Below are 13,976 nucleotides of genomic sequence, written 5' to 3' on the forward strand. Positions count from 1 at the left end.
ATAGAGTAGACAGTCAGAAACTTTTTCCCCGGGTACAACAGAGTGTTACAAGGGGACATAAATTTAAGGTGAAGGGTGGAAGGTATAGGGGAGATGTCAGGGGTGGGTTCTTTACCCAGAGAGTGGTGGGGGCATGGAATGCGCTGCCCGAGGGAGTGGTAGAGTCAGATTCATTGGCGACCTTTAAGCGGCATTTGGATAGGTACATGGATGGGTGCTTAATCTAGGATAGAAGTTCGGCACAACATCGTGGGCCGAAGGGCCTGTTCTGTGCTGTATTGTTCTATGTTCTATGTTCTATGGAGTCATCAGCATGGCCTGAGGAAGGCGGAAGTGCACATCTGTCAACCTTTTACAAAAGGGCAGGAACAATGGGAAATCAAAATTGTAATCTTGTACTAAATTCTTCCATTAACATTGAATCCTACATTGGGACCATTTCCAGATCTTTTTGGTATCTGATGTTCACCCGCAGTGTGGGAGGCAGCCAATTCAGAGACCTCCCCTGTATTCAGTTAAGGAGACTGGATGGAGAAATGATCAGGGCAGCTACTCAGAATGTCTGATGCAAGCCTGTGTTTTGGAGACAGAAAGAGCAAGAGGGCACACCAAAATGTAAGCAGTTTCTGATGCCGAGATAAAACTTAAAAATAATGAATCATTGCTGTCATGGCCATTAGCACAGAGGATGCATAGTTTTTTTCATTCGCTACGTGGTTTCTTTCTCGAGGTCATCAAGGAGGTCCTGATGTCTCTTTTTTTTTCCACCCACAAGCAGGGCCTCCCCACCCCTCTCAAGCCTACTACGAGGAGGCAATCTCCAATTAGCATCTGGATTCAGTACAGGAAAATTCCAGAAAGCCACCCTCATTCAGCCTAATTGGTTTCCCTACTGTATGAAGCAGATTGTGCTTTCCATTGCAGCTCCCACCAAGATGAGGGCAATCACCAAAAATGAGAGAATACTGAGAGACCTCAATCCATAATTACCTGCATTTCCCTACTTTCTTCCACTTCCAAAACCACCCCCACAATGTGAAAAGCTTTCATTCTTTCTGTTAAATAAAAAAAAAGTTTTGTTATTTAAACAGCATTGCAAATACTTAAATTGTTCTTTGTGAAGTGTAACTGATTCAAATAATTAACAATGGGATTTATTTTGATTTCTTTCTTATTATACTCAACTTTAGTCATGAAATCTGTGTGAAATTGAGTACAAGTTATTCAGACCACGTTAAATTGCATTGTTTTATGTATTTGTTTTACAGATGTTTGAAGGTTTGAAACCTTCGGACAAATGCGAGAAACCCTTAGATTACAGGTATTGTTTGGGAGACAAAATATTCTGTATATGAAGTCTTCTACGAGAGATTCCAAAATGAATGAGGGCTAGGGGATTTTCTGATGGCAGGAATAGAAACCTGTTTATTTACTGCAGGTTACTTCCATCATATTAGTTGTGTATAGGTCAGTTTGTGCATACACCAGAATTACAAAGCTTTTGTTGTACTTCAGTTCAAAAGTACCGTGCATATTTATTTTATTTAATAAATCATATAGGCTTTCCCTGCCTTACATTTTTATTTCTTTGTGCTCAGACCAACTTGAATGGACTGCAGGTCATTTGGCTTTGTTAGTTCTACTTTGTAACAGGGCTAAATCATTTGATTTACTGCCTTAAAACCCATTTCTTTATTGAACGCTGTTAAAGGCCTGCATTCTAATGAGTTTATTATTGCATTATCATGGAATGGAGCTTCGGATATTTAATCCCCTTGCTCTGACTTCCACCTTGCTTTGAGATTGCGTTTACATATCTGTGCGTTTTTAATTGAAACAAGCGTGTGAGGGTATTAAATTTGGAAATACAGTAGGATACATTTCAGGACCTACCACGGAAGGTCAAAACTGCTGATAGGAGTGAACCCATTCATTTAAATGGGAAACTTACCTTCCCGGCAGCCTCCTGATCCCTGCTTCTGGAATGTTCCCTTGAATGTTCAGGCACGGGTAACTGAAACCGCGGAAAATTATTCCATGGATATGGGGGTCTCCCTGTACATTCACTTACACTGTTGCACAACCGTAACCAACCAATTGAAGAAGATCATCTTCAAATAACTTATAAAAAAGGAAAACTAAAGTAATCCATGAAACAGCAATTGGACACAATAAATGTTAAAATTTCTTTTACTTTTAGATTTTAGAAGGACCATTATGTGTTGACCGCTAATGCCAACACAGGAATTGATTTGGAAATGATTTTGAACCCAGGGTGTAAACTTGGTGGTTTAAAAATGTATTGCCATCTGTTGCATATAGCAACATCTATGTTGAAGTCTCTGGTCTAATTTGTGATTTCAAGTTTTGTGTTTTGTAAATGTGACTCTCTATTGAATATGGGATGGTTGGTTACATTGTTCTGCATTTTGTTATCGTGATGATTATTCAACTCCACGAATGATACTCTGTTTCCCTCCATGGTCTGCCACTCGGCAATTTGGTCATGAAGTGCAGAAAATATGCAGTCAATTGTTGCATTAATTTCATAAAATTCAACAGAATTTTCTTTAAATTAATCATTCGAGGACATAAAACTAATGTTTCTGAAGGTTGTTTCAGCCCTTTGTAGTTCTTGATTGTGGTGAAGGGAAATAATGGAAGTATGGCTTTATCGCATGAAGCACATTGGAGCACGTACAGTTAGAGCTATTTGTTACAAACTCTTTGAACTTAGTCACTTTGTTTAGAAATATTTAATTGATGATAAGCTTAACAATTAAAGCTGTAATTGGACAAAGTTACTTATCTTTTTAGCTTCAATAACATCATAATACAGACAGTACCCTTTCCATTACTAACATTTCAGAACCCCACACAAGAATACTCTTTACAGTTGTAATTCTTTTTTAAATCCAAAGATGGCCAGCGCGCTATGACCAGTGGTGGGAATGTAAATTTATCTCTGAAGGCATAATTGACCAAGGTAAGCACTGTTCAGCCTTAAAGTTTACTCTGCCTAGTCTCTCAATAGACGCCAGTTAATCTGGGTATTTCAAGTCATTTGTTTTTATTTAAGGTTTCCAGCAAGTGCTGTTGAGCTGAAATGTTATTCTAAAGATTTTTATATGCTTGCTTTTATAAACCTGCTTGAGATAATGTTGGGTCACAGTGAGCTGCATAGGAAGTATAGGATACCCAGTCATGATAAGAAGACAATCTTATAGAGCACTTTGGATAATAACATAAGCCATGCATGTTTGTCTATGGCAGTATAAAATTTTAAGAATTTTATTGTGTTGTGCCCTTTTAACTGTCATCCCAGACTTAGTAAGCAATTCTTTAACTAATGCATCATAACACCCTCAGTGAAGGAATAACAGTTATGATCTATCACTAAGTACTGATGTGCAATTGATATTGGAAAATCAGTGAACTATGTTCGAATGAGTTCTGATAAATGATGATTAATCTAATCCAAGGTTAATTATTTAATATCGTAAAAACTTTTTTTAACTAGTCCAATTTGTTTATAAACAATAGGTGGCGGATTCCGCGATAGCCTCTCTGATATTTCTGAAGAGCTATGCCCAAGTTCTGGGGACAGTCCAGTGCCTTTGCCCTTTTTTGTAAGGACATCTAATCAGGTATGTTAAAATCTAACTGAAGAAAACAATTGAAGACTTTTTTTTCTTCTTGAAGACATTGACTTAAAATGCAACTCTCTGTAAAATCTCTTGCTTACCTTATCTATATCAATCGATTTTTCTATCTCTCTTGAAACTCTTGTTTGAGAGATTAGAGAATATGCTAAGTTAGAAAAAATGGAGAAATATGTTTCATGTATTGCTGGCAGCTTTCAAGGTAGCAGAGCAAACTTTGCTGCCCAAACCTTCACTTCTGATGAGGTTCAAGAATGGGAACTTAGCCCTGCCAAACTTTTCAATCATAAGGATTTTCACACGTTAATCGGGATCACCACCAAATTCTAGTTAGAAAGGGGTGAGAGCATCAACACAAGAGACTCAGCTCTGCGATTATATATGAGTATCAGTGCCTTAGGAGCTCAGGATCTCTCAACAGGGTGCCTCAGCCTCCCAGAACAATGAATGAGGAGAAGTATAATTCAAAAAGTGCTTGCGACTGGATTTCCTCCCTGTCAGCCATATATTTAATCCCCTTGTCAAGTTTTATGTTCTTCCCTCTTTCTGCATGGAGAGAAAGCAGAAGTTATGAATCCTTACGTTAGTTTGTGTGCAAAGAAGAGAAGGACAGGTTTTGTGTAGGGTCGTAAAGGCAGGTGTCAAAAAGGAAAATGGTCTAAAGGAAAGTTTGTATTGTCTGCTCTGTTAGAGAAGAGAGGTTTATCTTTTTTTTTCCCCTATCCTTGGGAAAGCTGACTTTCTGCAGTCCCTCAAATCACACAATAGAATCCCCCACTAACTGAGAGCTTCATTTGGTGGGCGCAGGAGGGTTTTTACTGGTCACCTAACCATTCCTGTGGATTCTGCAATCTGAAAATTAAAAGCATTGCTGAATGTTTCTGAAATATACCACAATTCCTATAATCAGAAATAATCCTTCTGATTAAATGGCCCTATCAGTGTAAATTGGCTGTGGAGCCTGGTGTCAGGTTCTTAATTGCTTTGTTAATGGATGTAGGTTTGCCTGCTGAGTTGGAAGGTTCATTTTCAGACATTTTGTCACCAGTTGGTGACATCATCAGTGAACCTCCGGATGAAGCACTGGTGGCAGGGCCCACTTTCTATTTATGTGTTTAGGTTTCCTTGAGTTGGTGATGTCATTTCATGTGGTGATGTCATTTCCTGTTCTTTTTCTCATGGGGTGGTAAATGGGATCCAAGTCAATGTGTTTGTTGATAGAGTTCCGGTTGGAATGCCATATTTGTAGAAATTCTCGTGCATGTCTCTGTTTGGCTTGTCTTCGGATGGATGTGTTGTCCCAGTCGAAGTGGTGTCCTTCCTCACCTGTAAGTAACAATACTACTGAGAGTGGGTCATGTCATTTTGTGGCTAGTTGATTATTATTTCAATGATCACTACACACAGCAGCACAGAGGAGCTATGAAGAGCAGAGGAAAATTACCCATTCAGTGTATTCAAAAAGAAGGGTTCCTAATGAACTCAGTCCATCAATTTCTCAGCAACAAACCAAACAAGCAGACAAAACACGTCCAGAAACCCTAGACACTCTCCCCTACATCAAAGATATCTCTGAAATGACTGCCAGACTACTCTGACCTCTTAGCATCATGGTAGCCCACAAACCCACTAACACACTAAAACAGCAGTTAATGAATTTGAAAGACTCTAATCAGACAACAAGCAAAACTAATGTCATTTACAAAATACCTTGCAAAAACTGTAACAAACACTACATTAGACAAACAGACAGAAAACTAGCCACCAGGATACATGAACATCAACTAGCCACAAAAAGACATGACCTATTCTGACTAGTATCCTTACATACAGATGAGGAAGGACACCACTTTGAATGGGACAACACATTCATCCTAGGGCAAGCCAAACAAGAACATGCACGAGAATTCCTAGAAGCATGGCATTCCAACTGGAACTCTATCATCAAGCATATTTACTTGGACCCCATTTACCACCCCCTGAGAAAAATAACCACCAGCATTGACATCACTAAACCAAGGAAACCTAAACACATAAATAGAAAGCGGGCCATGCCACCAGAGACTCACTGATGATGTTACTTAGTGTGGTGACAAAACATCTGAAAACATACCTTCCCACTCAGCAAGCAAACCTACATCCAGAACCTCAACCTCTGAGCTCCTCAAAACTCGCTGCTTTTTTAGTGATAAAGAGAAGGAGGAAAAGTTGCTACTTGGAGGTCTGTGTTCCTATCCCAGAAACCACCTGTCAATTTTGCTGAGGCTAAGGTAATGTGATTTTGCCTCAAATTCAAAATGGATGTTTAAGTCCTGAGAATTATATAGCAGTTTGACTCTTTGGTGAGTAGGAGATTTGAGGATTAAAATCCAATTCCAGGATTTAAGGATTTAATCAAGGTTCATTATTTAGTGCAATGCAAAGGAGATTCCTGTTTTTCAGAGTTGCTATTGTTTAGTTGAGATGTGTCATGGACAGACTTTGTTTTCTTAAGTGTTTGCGTATGAGATTAGTGTGTGCTCCTGTTCCGTGTAGTTTGTCCCAATTTGAATAATCTCCAACAGAAAACTGTTTGAGGTGATGTTGTAGGGATAATCCAGGAACCACAACAATATTCTGGGGGCATGGGTTCGAATTCCATTAAAACAGATATAATGAAATTTGAATTGAATAAAAATGCTGGCCAAAGAATTATCATGTAACCATTGTTGATTGTCACGAAAACCCATCTGGCCTTTTTAGGGAAGGAAATATACTATCCTTTCTTGGTCTGTTTTACATGTGACTCCACATCCACTGGAGTCAGTTTGACACAACTGTCTTCTGAGCAATTAGGGATGGCAATTAATGCTGGCTGCGCCAGTACCTCCAAATCCCATGCACAAATTTATATAACTCCTCTAGTAACTCTTAAAATCAAATGCAAAATACGGCTGCCTTACACATTTAACCTGTTAAAAGCCCCAAGTTATTTTCTAAATAAGATGATATTAGGCTGATATGAATCCTGTTTTATAGCTTTTCAAGTCATGTATTTGAGGTGTGGAACCATCACAATTCAAGGAAGGGGTAGTGAGATTAATTTCATATGGAAAACCCATTGAACTTTGACATCCCTATTGTCCATGATGAAACAGGAAAGTGAACCAACTGGTATATCACAGGCCTTTTTGTTGATGGTTTATCCTTCATAAAGAAGCTTGTGAACTCCATACATGGCTGTGATTGTCCGTATTTCAGTCAGGTATCTGCCTAAGTTTCAGGTCTGTCGGGTATTGTTAGTGCCAAAGTCCCGTGACATGGAGGAGCCATTTTGAAAGCAATTGAGTCCATTTTATAGAAGAGTTTAAAGTGTTGCAATATTTTCATGCCTGTAATGGTCTTGTGATATAGCTGTTCAGGTAAATATAAAAGATCTTGTTAATTAAGTGATATTAAAGAATGTCATGTGTCTAGATCAGTATTTAGCTCTGTCAATGCTACAAAAAAGATTAATTGTTTACTAATGTCATTGCTGTTTATGGCATCTTGCTATACAGAAATTGTTATTTTCTTCCATCAAAATTCACTGACTGTGAAATATTATTGTATTTGGTCCTGAGGTAGTGAACTTTCAGTTTCAATCTTTAGCACCTTTTGGCTTGAGGGCAAAATTCACCACAAAAAAAATCACAAAATACAAAATTAGTTGAGATACAACGGTGACAATTTAATAATTTTCTGCTCTTGTTGATGTATTTAGAAGAGTCCTAGTAAAAATTGCTGTATGTTGGCTATATAAAATTCAAGTAACTGCGTCTTGGGAGTTACCTATCATGGAGACTAAACAAAATTTAATTTCTGTTTGTTCTCCTTTCCCCAAGGGTAACAGTACTGGAGAAGCACGAGATGTATATGTTCCCAATCCATCCTGCAAAGAATTTGGAAAGTATGAATGGATAGGCCAGCTGATGGGGGCTGCATTGCGAGGACGCGAGCTTTTGGTAATCATTTTGTTATAAATGCAAGGTTTTATAAGACTGTTTCCTGGGATTGTTCAATTTAGGGTGAAATGGAGGAAATCTCTGAACTACTGTCATCTAGGAGGACGAGCATAGCAGATACATGGGAATGCCACCACCTGCAAGTTCCCTTATAAGCCATGCGCAATCCTGATTTGATAATATATCGCCGTTCTTTCATTGGTTCAACATCTTGGATTATCCTTCCCTAACTGGATTGTGGTGTCTACCTAAAGCAAATGGACTGCAGTGGACTGCAGACAGCAAATACAGAATGCTGGAGAAAATCAGCAAGTCAGGTAGCGTCTTTGGAGGGAGAAACAGAATTAATGTTTAGAGTCCAGAGCGTTTCTCAGAGTATTTTGATTTTATTCACATATTCAAAGAGGCAGCTCAGCGCTACTTTCTCTTGTGCATTTTATGGATTAGTAATACATGCTAGCCCAGCCAGTGGTGTCCACATCCATGAATGAATGAAACAAAAATGCCTGTTTTGAATTCTGTTGGCGGGGCTTGCTTCTTTTAAGATTAAAGAGACACTTAAGTTTTTTTGATTGGGAAGATTAGATTAGATTAGATTAGATCCATTGGGAAGATGTTTCATGCTTTTGTAAAATGTGCTGATAGTGAATAGACTGTTAGTTTCCGAAATTCCAGGAAGGTGTTAGATTTATGAGGTTTTGGAAATGTTTGCACACTTAAGCTGTTTAGTTTCAAGATAAACTGAATTTGGAATAACTGAAGTCAAAAGGATAGCTAATTAGCATTTCTGTCTGGTTATAAGGCCTGTGTGATTTATGTTGCTGAGGTGATGGGTTCTGAGATGATAAGAGTCCAAAGTAAGTCATTGTAAGATGAAGTTGCAGGTATTCTGAAAGTATCTCTGCATTTCAAAGCAGGATGCAAAGTATATTTTCTTCAAGGGCTATTTTACGATTGTTATGGTTACATTTTGGTTCTCGGGTTCCATTTTCATTCTTACTAACTCCCTTATTATTGGTACAGTCACACAAAAACAATATCTTTTGTATTTGTGTTGATATATCTGATATGTGGTTTCACACAGCAGCAACATTAGAGGTATCTATCAATATGTCAGAAGGGCTTTTCCCCAAAACGTCAATTTTCCTGCTCCTTGGATGCTGCCTGACCAGCTGTGCTTTTCCAGCATCACTAATCTTGACTCTGTATCTAACAATATGTTCAGTTATAGACCCTTTCTTAAGGATAATTTGACAAGGATATTTTGTCAAAACATCTGACACTTTTACGCAGATCTATCACCAATCATAAAGGTAGATGAAGTCACAACTAATCTGTTTCTATCACGTACTCACAAAAATTAGTTTTTTTTTAATTGCAGTTCAGGGTCTTTTTTAACAATTTATACTGTTCCTTAAAATTGCACCCACTGTATTTAAACCCATATAAAGTAGCTTCTGAAGATATGCAGTCTTAAGTTAGAGATTCAATTATTTGTAATAATTTTTATTATTTCGATTACAAGTTATCCTGGCCCCTAATCAGTTGAGTATTCCTTTTCTTGGCAGGCTTAAATCTGTACTGTCTCTTGTGCAGCCTTCCTTTTCTCTAAACCCCTTTCAGATTCAGCTTTCCTTTTATCCATTTTGCAGACTTTTCCTGCCCACTTTACCACACTTCTGGCAGCTACTCCATCTACTCCTGCTATCTGCCTTGCAGCCACCAACTTTCCCTGAGAAGGCCTTTGCCTCTCCCCCTCTTCCTCTCCCATTCCCTTTGAACGCTATTTCTTCTTCCCAGCCCAGAACATCTTGCAGCCAGGCCCTAACAATTTGTATGTAATTTTTATCAGGTGATTTTGTGACTGCAGTAGTGAACATGAAGCAAGCTGTGTTCGGAATAGTAAAACATGGGCTTTTTTTAATGGATGCCATTCTCCATACTGCACTTGCACAACCTCAGGAGCTAATTAAAGGGACATAGTTCACACTTAAGGTTCATTTAGCATTGGTAGAGATCAGGAAATATGTTGTTTGCCTGTTTTCCCAACCAAAGAATGGCACTACTAGACATACATTAATTACAAGCTTCTACAAAATAGAAGGACTGTAGCGAGTGATGGGTGGTTTCTATATCTTTCACCTTTAGTTAACTAGATTCTACCTTGCGGCAAAGCGCCATAATTCTCATTTGGGGAAGATTGCATGATTTTACCATTTCTAATTTAGAAGTGATGCTAATTGTTCCTATTTACCATTTTCCCTCTTTTACTCTTTGTAATCTTGTTGATGTCCTTTGAAATAGGTATTCCCCCTTCATTTTAATTTGTGAACTTTACAACGTATGTTTCTTGGATACACCTTGGCAGTAGCTTCCTCATGTTGCTGCCAATGCTATTTGGCTCAATAATTGTCTTTAGAATCTTATAAATTTGGAGTCTATAGTTTATTGGGGTATTGGTGACATAGTGATAATGTTTTTCTTGTAATCGAAAAACCCAGGCTAATTTTCAGCGACCCAGCAGGAGGTAAAATTTGAATTCAATTAATAAGAAAAATGAAGTTAAATGTAGTTTTGGTAATGATGACTGTTAACTGCCATTAAACCCCTTCTCGCTTGCTAATATCCCTCAGGGATATCTTGTATCTCTTAGGAGTAACATGAGCTGTGGATAAGAGAGTCTATAGACATACTGTACTTGGATTTCCAGAATACATTTGATAAGGTGCCACATCAAAGCTTATTGTGGAAAATAAAAGCTCATGCCATGGGAAAACAGATGAACATAAATCGAAGATAGGCTGGCTTGCTGGCAGAAAATTCAATACATAAACAGCTCTTTGTTGAATTGGCAGGATGTGAAGTGTGGAGTCCCCACAAAGGTCTTTGCTGAACTGTCTGCTTTATACATTTTACATCAATGAGCTGATTGAGGGGAACAAAGGCATGATAGCTAAATTTGCGAACAACACCAAGTAAGAAAGTATGATATAAAGAATTCTGGGGTTTGCAAATGGAAATAAATATATTGAATGATTGAGCAAAAGAAAATCTGTCAGTTTATTTGATTTATTATTGCCATGTGCATTTTCAGAGATACAGTGAAAAGTATTGTTTTGTACCAGCTAGATAAATCATATTTTACAAAGTAGAACGGAATAATTGAACAGTATATTCTGTTCAATATACTGTTACAGCTACAGAGAATGTGCAGACAAAGATCAACTCTAAGAAACAACAAGTCTGTTCATAAGATTGATAACAGTGGGGAAGAAGTTATTCTGAATATGTTAGTATGGGTTTTCAAGCTTTTGTATCTTCAATCTGATGAAAGAGAGTATAACTAGACTGGGAGAGGTCCTTGATTATATTGGCTGCTTGCCTGAGGCAGCGGGAAGTGTAGACAAACTCATTGGATCTGGTCTTCGTGATGGACTGGGCTCCATTCACAACTCTCTAATTTCTTGAAGTCTTGGGCAAAGTAGTTGCCATATCAAGCTGTGATGCAACCGGACAGGATGCTTTCTGTGGTGCATCTATCAAAATTGGTAAGTGTCATTGTGAACATGCTGAATTTCCTTAGCCTTCTGAGGAAGTAGAGGATTTAGTATGCTTTCTCGACTGTAGTGTCATCATGGATGGACCAGGCCAGATTGTTGGTGATATTTATTCCTAGGAACTTGAAGTTTTCGACCACCTCTACCTCAGCACCATTGATAGAGATGGGACATGTCAGCCGCTGTGCTTCCTAAACTTGATGACCAGCTCCTTCATTTTGCAGACATTGAGGGAGAATCTGTTGTCCTTACACCATGCTACTAAGTTGTCTCTCTTTCTTTACTCTGTTTCATCATTGTTTGAGTCCAACCTACTACAGTAGTATCATCAGCAAATTTGTAAATGGAGTTAGAGCTGAATTTGGCCAGACAGTCGTGAGTGTATAAAATGTATAATAAAATGCTGAGTACACAGATTTGTAGGGCATCGGTGTTGAGGATTATTGTGGAAGAGGTGTTTATGCCCTGTCCTTCTGGATTACTAGTCAGGAATGCATGGGTCCAGTTCTGGGGTGGGAGACAGTGTCCTACATCTCAGAGTGTGGAAATGAGTTTGGTTATGTAATGTAAGAAAATGCGAAGTTGTTCACTTTGGCAAGATGGATTAAAAAGCAGACTATTATTTCAATGGAGAGCAACTGTGAAATTCCAAGGTATGGACGGATTTATGTTCCAGTGCTTGTGTTACAAAAAGATGCTGTAGATACAACATATGATCACGAAGGCTAATGGGATACTATCCTTTTATTACAAAAGGAATTAAGCATAAAAGTAAGGAAGTTAATTTTCAGATATAAAGAGCATTGATGAGACCATGTCCTAAATATTGTATGTAGTCTTGGTCTCCTCTTTAAGGAAGGATCTAAATGATTTGTGGGCAGTTTAGAGAAGGTTAAATGGACTGATACCTGTAACAAGTAGGTAGATTACATATGTTGGGCTTGATTTTACTGGAGTTTAGAGGAGTGAAGGGTAACTTGATCCTGAACAGAGTTAACAAGGTAAATTTGGAAAGGATCTTGCCTTTTGTTACTAAGTCTAAGACTAAGGGACGCTGTTTTAAAATTTGGGTGTCACGCTTTCCAGGTGGAAGTGAGAGTTTTTTTCTGAGAGTTTTGTGATCTTGAACACTTTGCCTCAGAAGACAATGGAGGCAGTGTTATTAAGTATTTTTTTAGGGCCAAGATAGATTGTTTCTTATTCAGCAAGGAAATCAAAGTTTATCAAGTTTATCAAAATTTATCATGTATATGAGGGGATTTACTAATAAGTTGATTCAGCTAATTCAGTGTTCCTGGAGTCTTTTTTTTACAGAAAACAGTGTGTTTGAGAGAGAGTTCCCATAATGCTAATGGAAATTTGTTTGCATTGGAAAAATTGTACAAGTAAACATAGAAGCATTAGCCTGCTTTCAGTTGAAAGAATCAGATTTTTTTTAATGTAAGGAAAATACCCTACATTTCAGTTCACAACAATCCTGAATGAAGTGAGATATAGGAGCACAGTGCTCCTGGAGCAAGAAATCAATTCAGAAAAAGGTTGTCTCAGTGCATAGGTTTAGTTTAAACGTTCCTCAGGAAGTGTTTCATTAAAACCCTGAAGGGATTATTTGAAACTGAGAAAGTTGAAGCGCTGTTGTGTGAATACACAAGGAAAACTCTATCAAACTAAGAATTGAAAACTGCAATTAGTCAAACTGATAGTTTTGATAGAGAAGGGATTGCCCCGCGGTGCTTGAGCACTTGAATGTAGAAGGACTGAACAGTAAGCTTGCATATGATACAAAAATTGGTGGGTGGTACATTGTGAGGATGATCGCCTTAGACTACAAGAGGATATAGGCGGGCTGATCAGGAATTCGAGTTAGAGAAATGTGAGATGATGCACTTGGGCAGGACAAACGAGGCAAGGGATTAAGTGATGAATGGTAGGACCCTGGGAACCACCAAAGATCAGAGGAACCTTGGTCTGCATGTACTCTGGTCCCTTAAAGTATCAGGACATGTGATTAGGAAGACATATGGGGTATACTTATTTTTAGTAGTCCAGACATAAAGTTTAAAAGTCAGGAGATAATGTGGGAATTGTATAAAACATTGGTTGGGCTACAGCTAGTAGAGTATTGTGCTCTGTTCTGGAATCCCTATTATAGAAGGAATGTGATAGCACTGGAGTGGGTACAGAGGAGATTTATCAGGCTGTTGCCTGGGTTGAAAAGTTTGTAATGAAGAGAGATTGGACAGATTGGGATTGTTTTCCTTTGAGCAAAAGAGATTCAGAGGGGACATGATTGAGATGCATAAAATTGAGGGCACAGATAGGGTAAACATGAAGAAACCTTTGAAAGGATCAATGATTAGGGAGCATAGATTTTAAAGTATGGTGCAGAAGGTATAGAGGAGATGTAGTGGAAAGGGTAGTAAAGGCAGAAGCACTAATATCATTTAAGGGTTTGTGCAGGGAAGGTCATGTCTCACCGACTTGATTGAGTTTATTGAGGAGGTGACAAGAATGATTGATGAGGGAAGGGCAGTGGATATTATCTATATGGATTTTGATAAGGTACCTCATGGCAGCCTGGTCCAAAAGGTAGAGTCTCATGGGATCAGGGGTGAGCTGGCTAGGTGGATGCAAAACTTGGTCATAGAAGACAGAGAGTAGTAGTGAAAAGGTGCATTTTGGAATGGAGATCAGTAACTGGTGGTGTTCCGTAGTTATCAGTGCTGGGACCTTATCTTGTTTGTAATATATATAAATGATCTGGAGGAATATGT

General features: G+C 38.4%; 1 protein-coding gene across 2 annotated transcripts in view; it reads left to right on the forward strand.

The window, feature by feature from the left end:
* The window catches only part of hectd3 (HECT domain containing 3), a 64,021-nt gene that overhangs the window by 30,081 nt on the left and 19,964 nt on the right, over window positions 1-13,976 (forward strand). For both annotated transcript variants that reach the window (XM_072574432.1, XM_072574433.1), the window contains exons 12-15: window positions 1,269-1,321; window positions 2,922-2,986; window positions 3,544-3,647; window positions 7,526-7,645. In XM_072574432.1, the coding sequence (XP_072430533.1) occupies window positions 1,269-1,321; window positions 2,922-2,986; window positions 3,544-3,647; window positions 7,526-7,645 (342 nt within the window). The remainder of the gene's footprint in view (window positions 1-1,268; window positions 1,322-2,921; window positions 2,987-3,543; window positions 3,648-7,525; window positions 7,646-13,976) is intronic.

The sequence above is a fragment of the Chiloscyllium punctatum genome, chromosome 7 (genome assembly GCF_047496795.1).
Source record: "Chiloscyllium punctatum isolate Juve2018m chromosome 7, sChiPun1.3, whole genome shotgun sequence".
NCBI classification, from domain to species: Eukaryota; Metazoa; Chordata; class Chondrichthyes; order Orectolobiformes; family Hemiscylliidae; genus Chiloscyllium; species Chiloscyllium punctatum.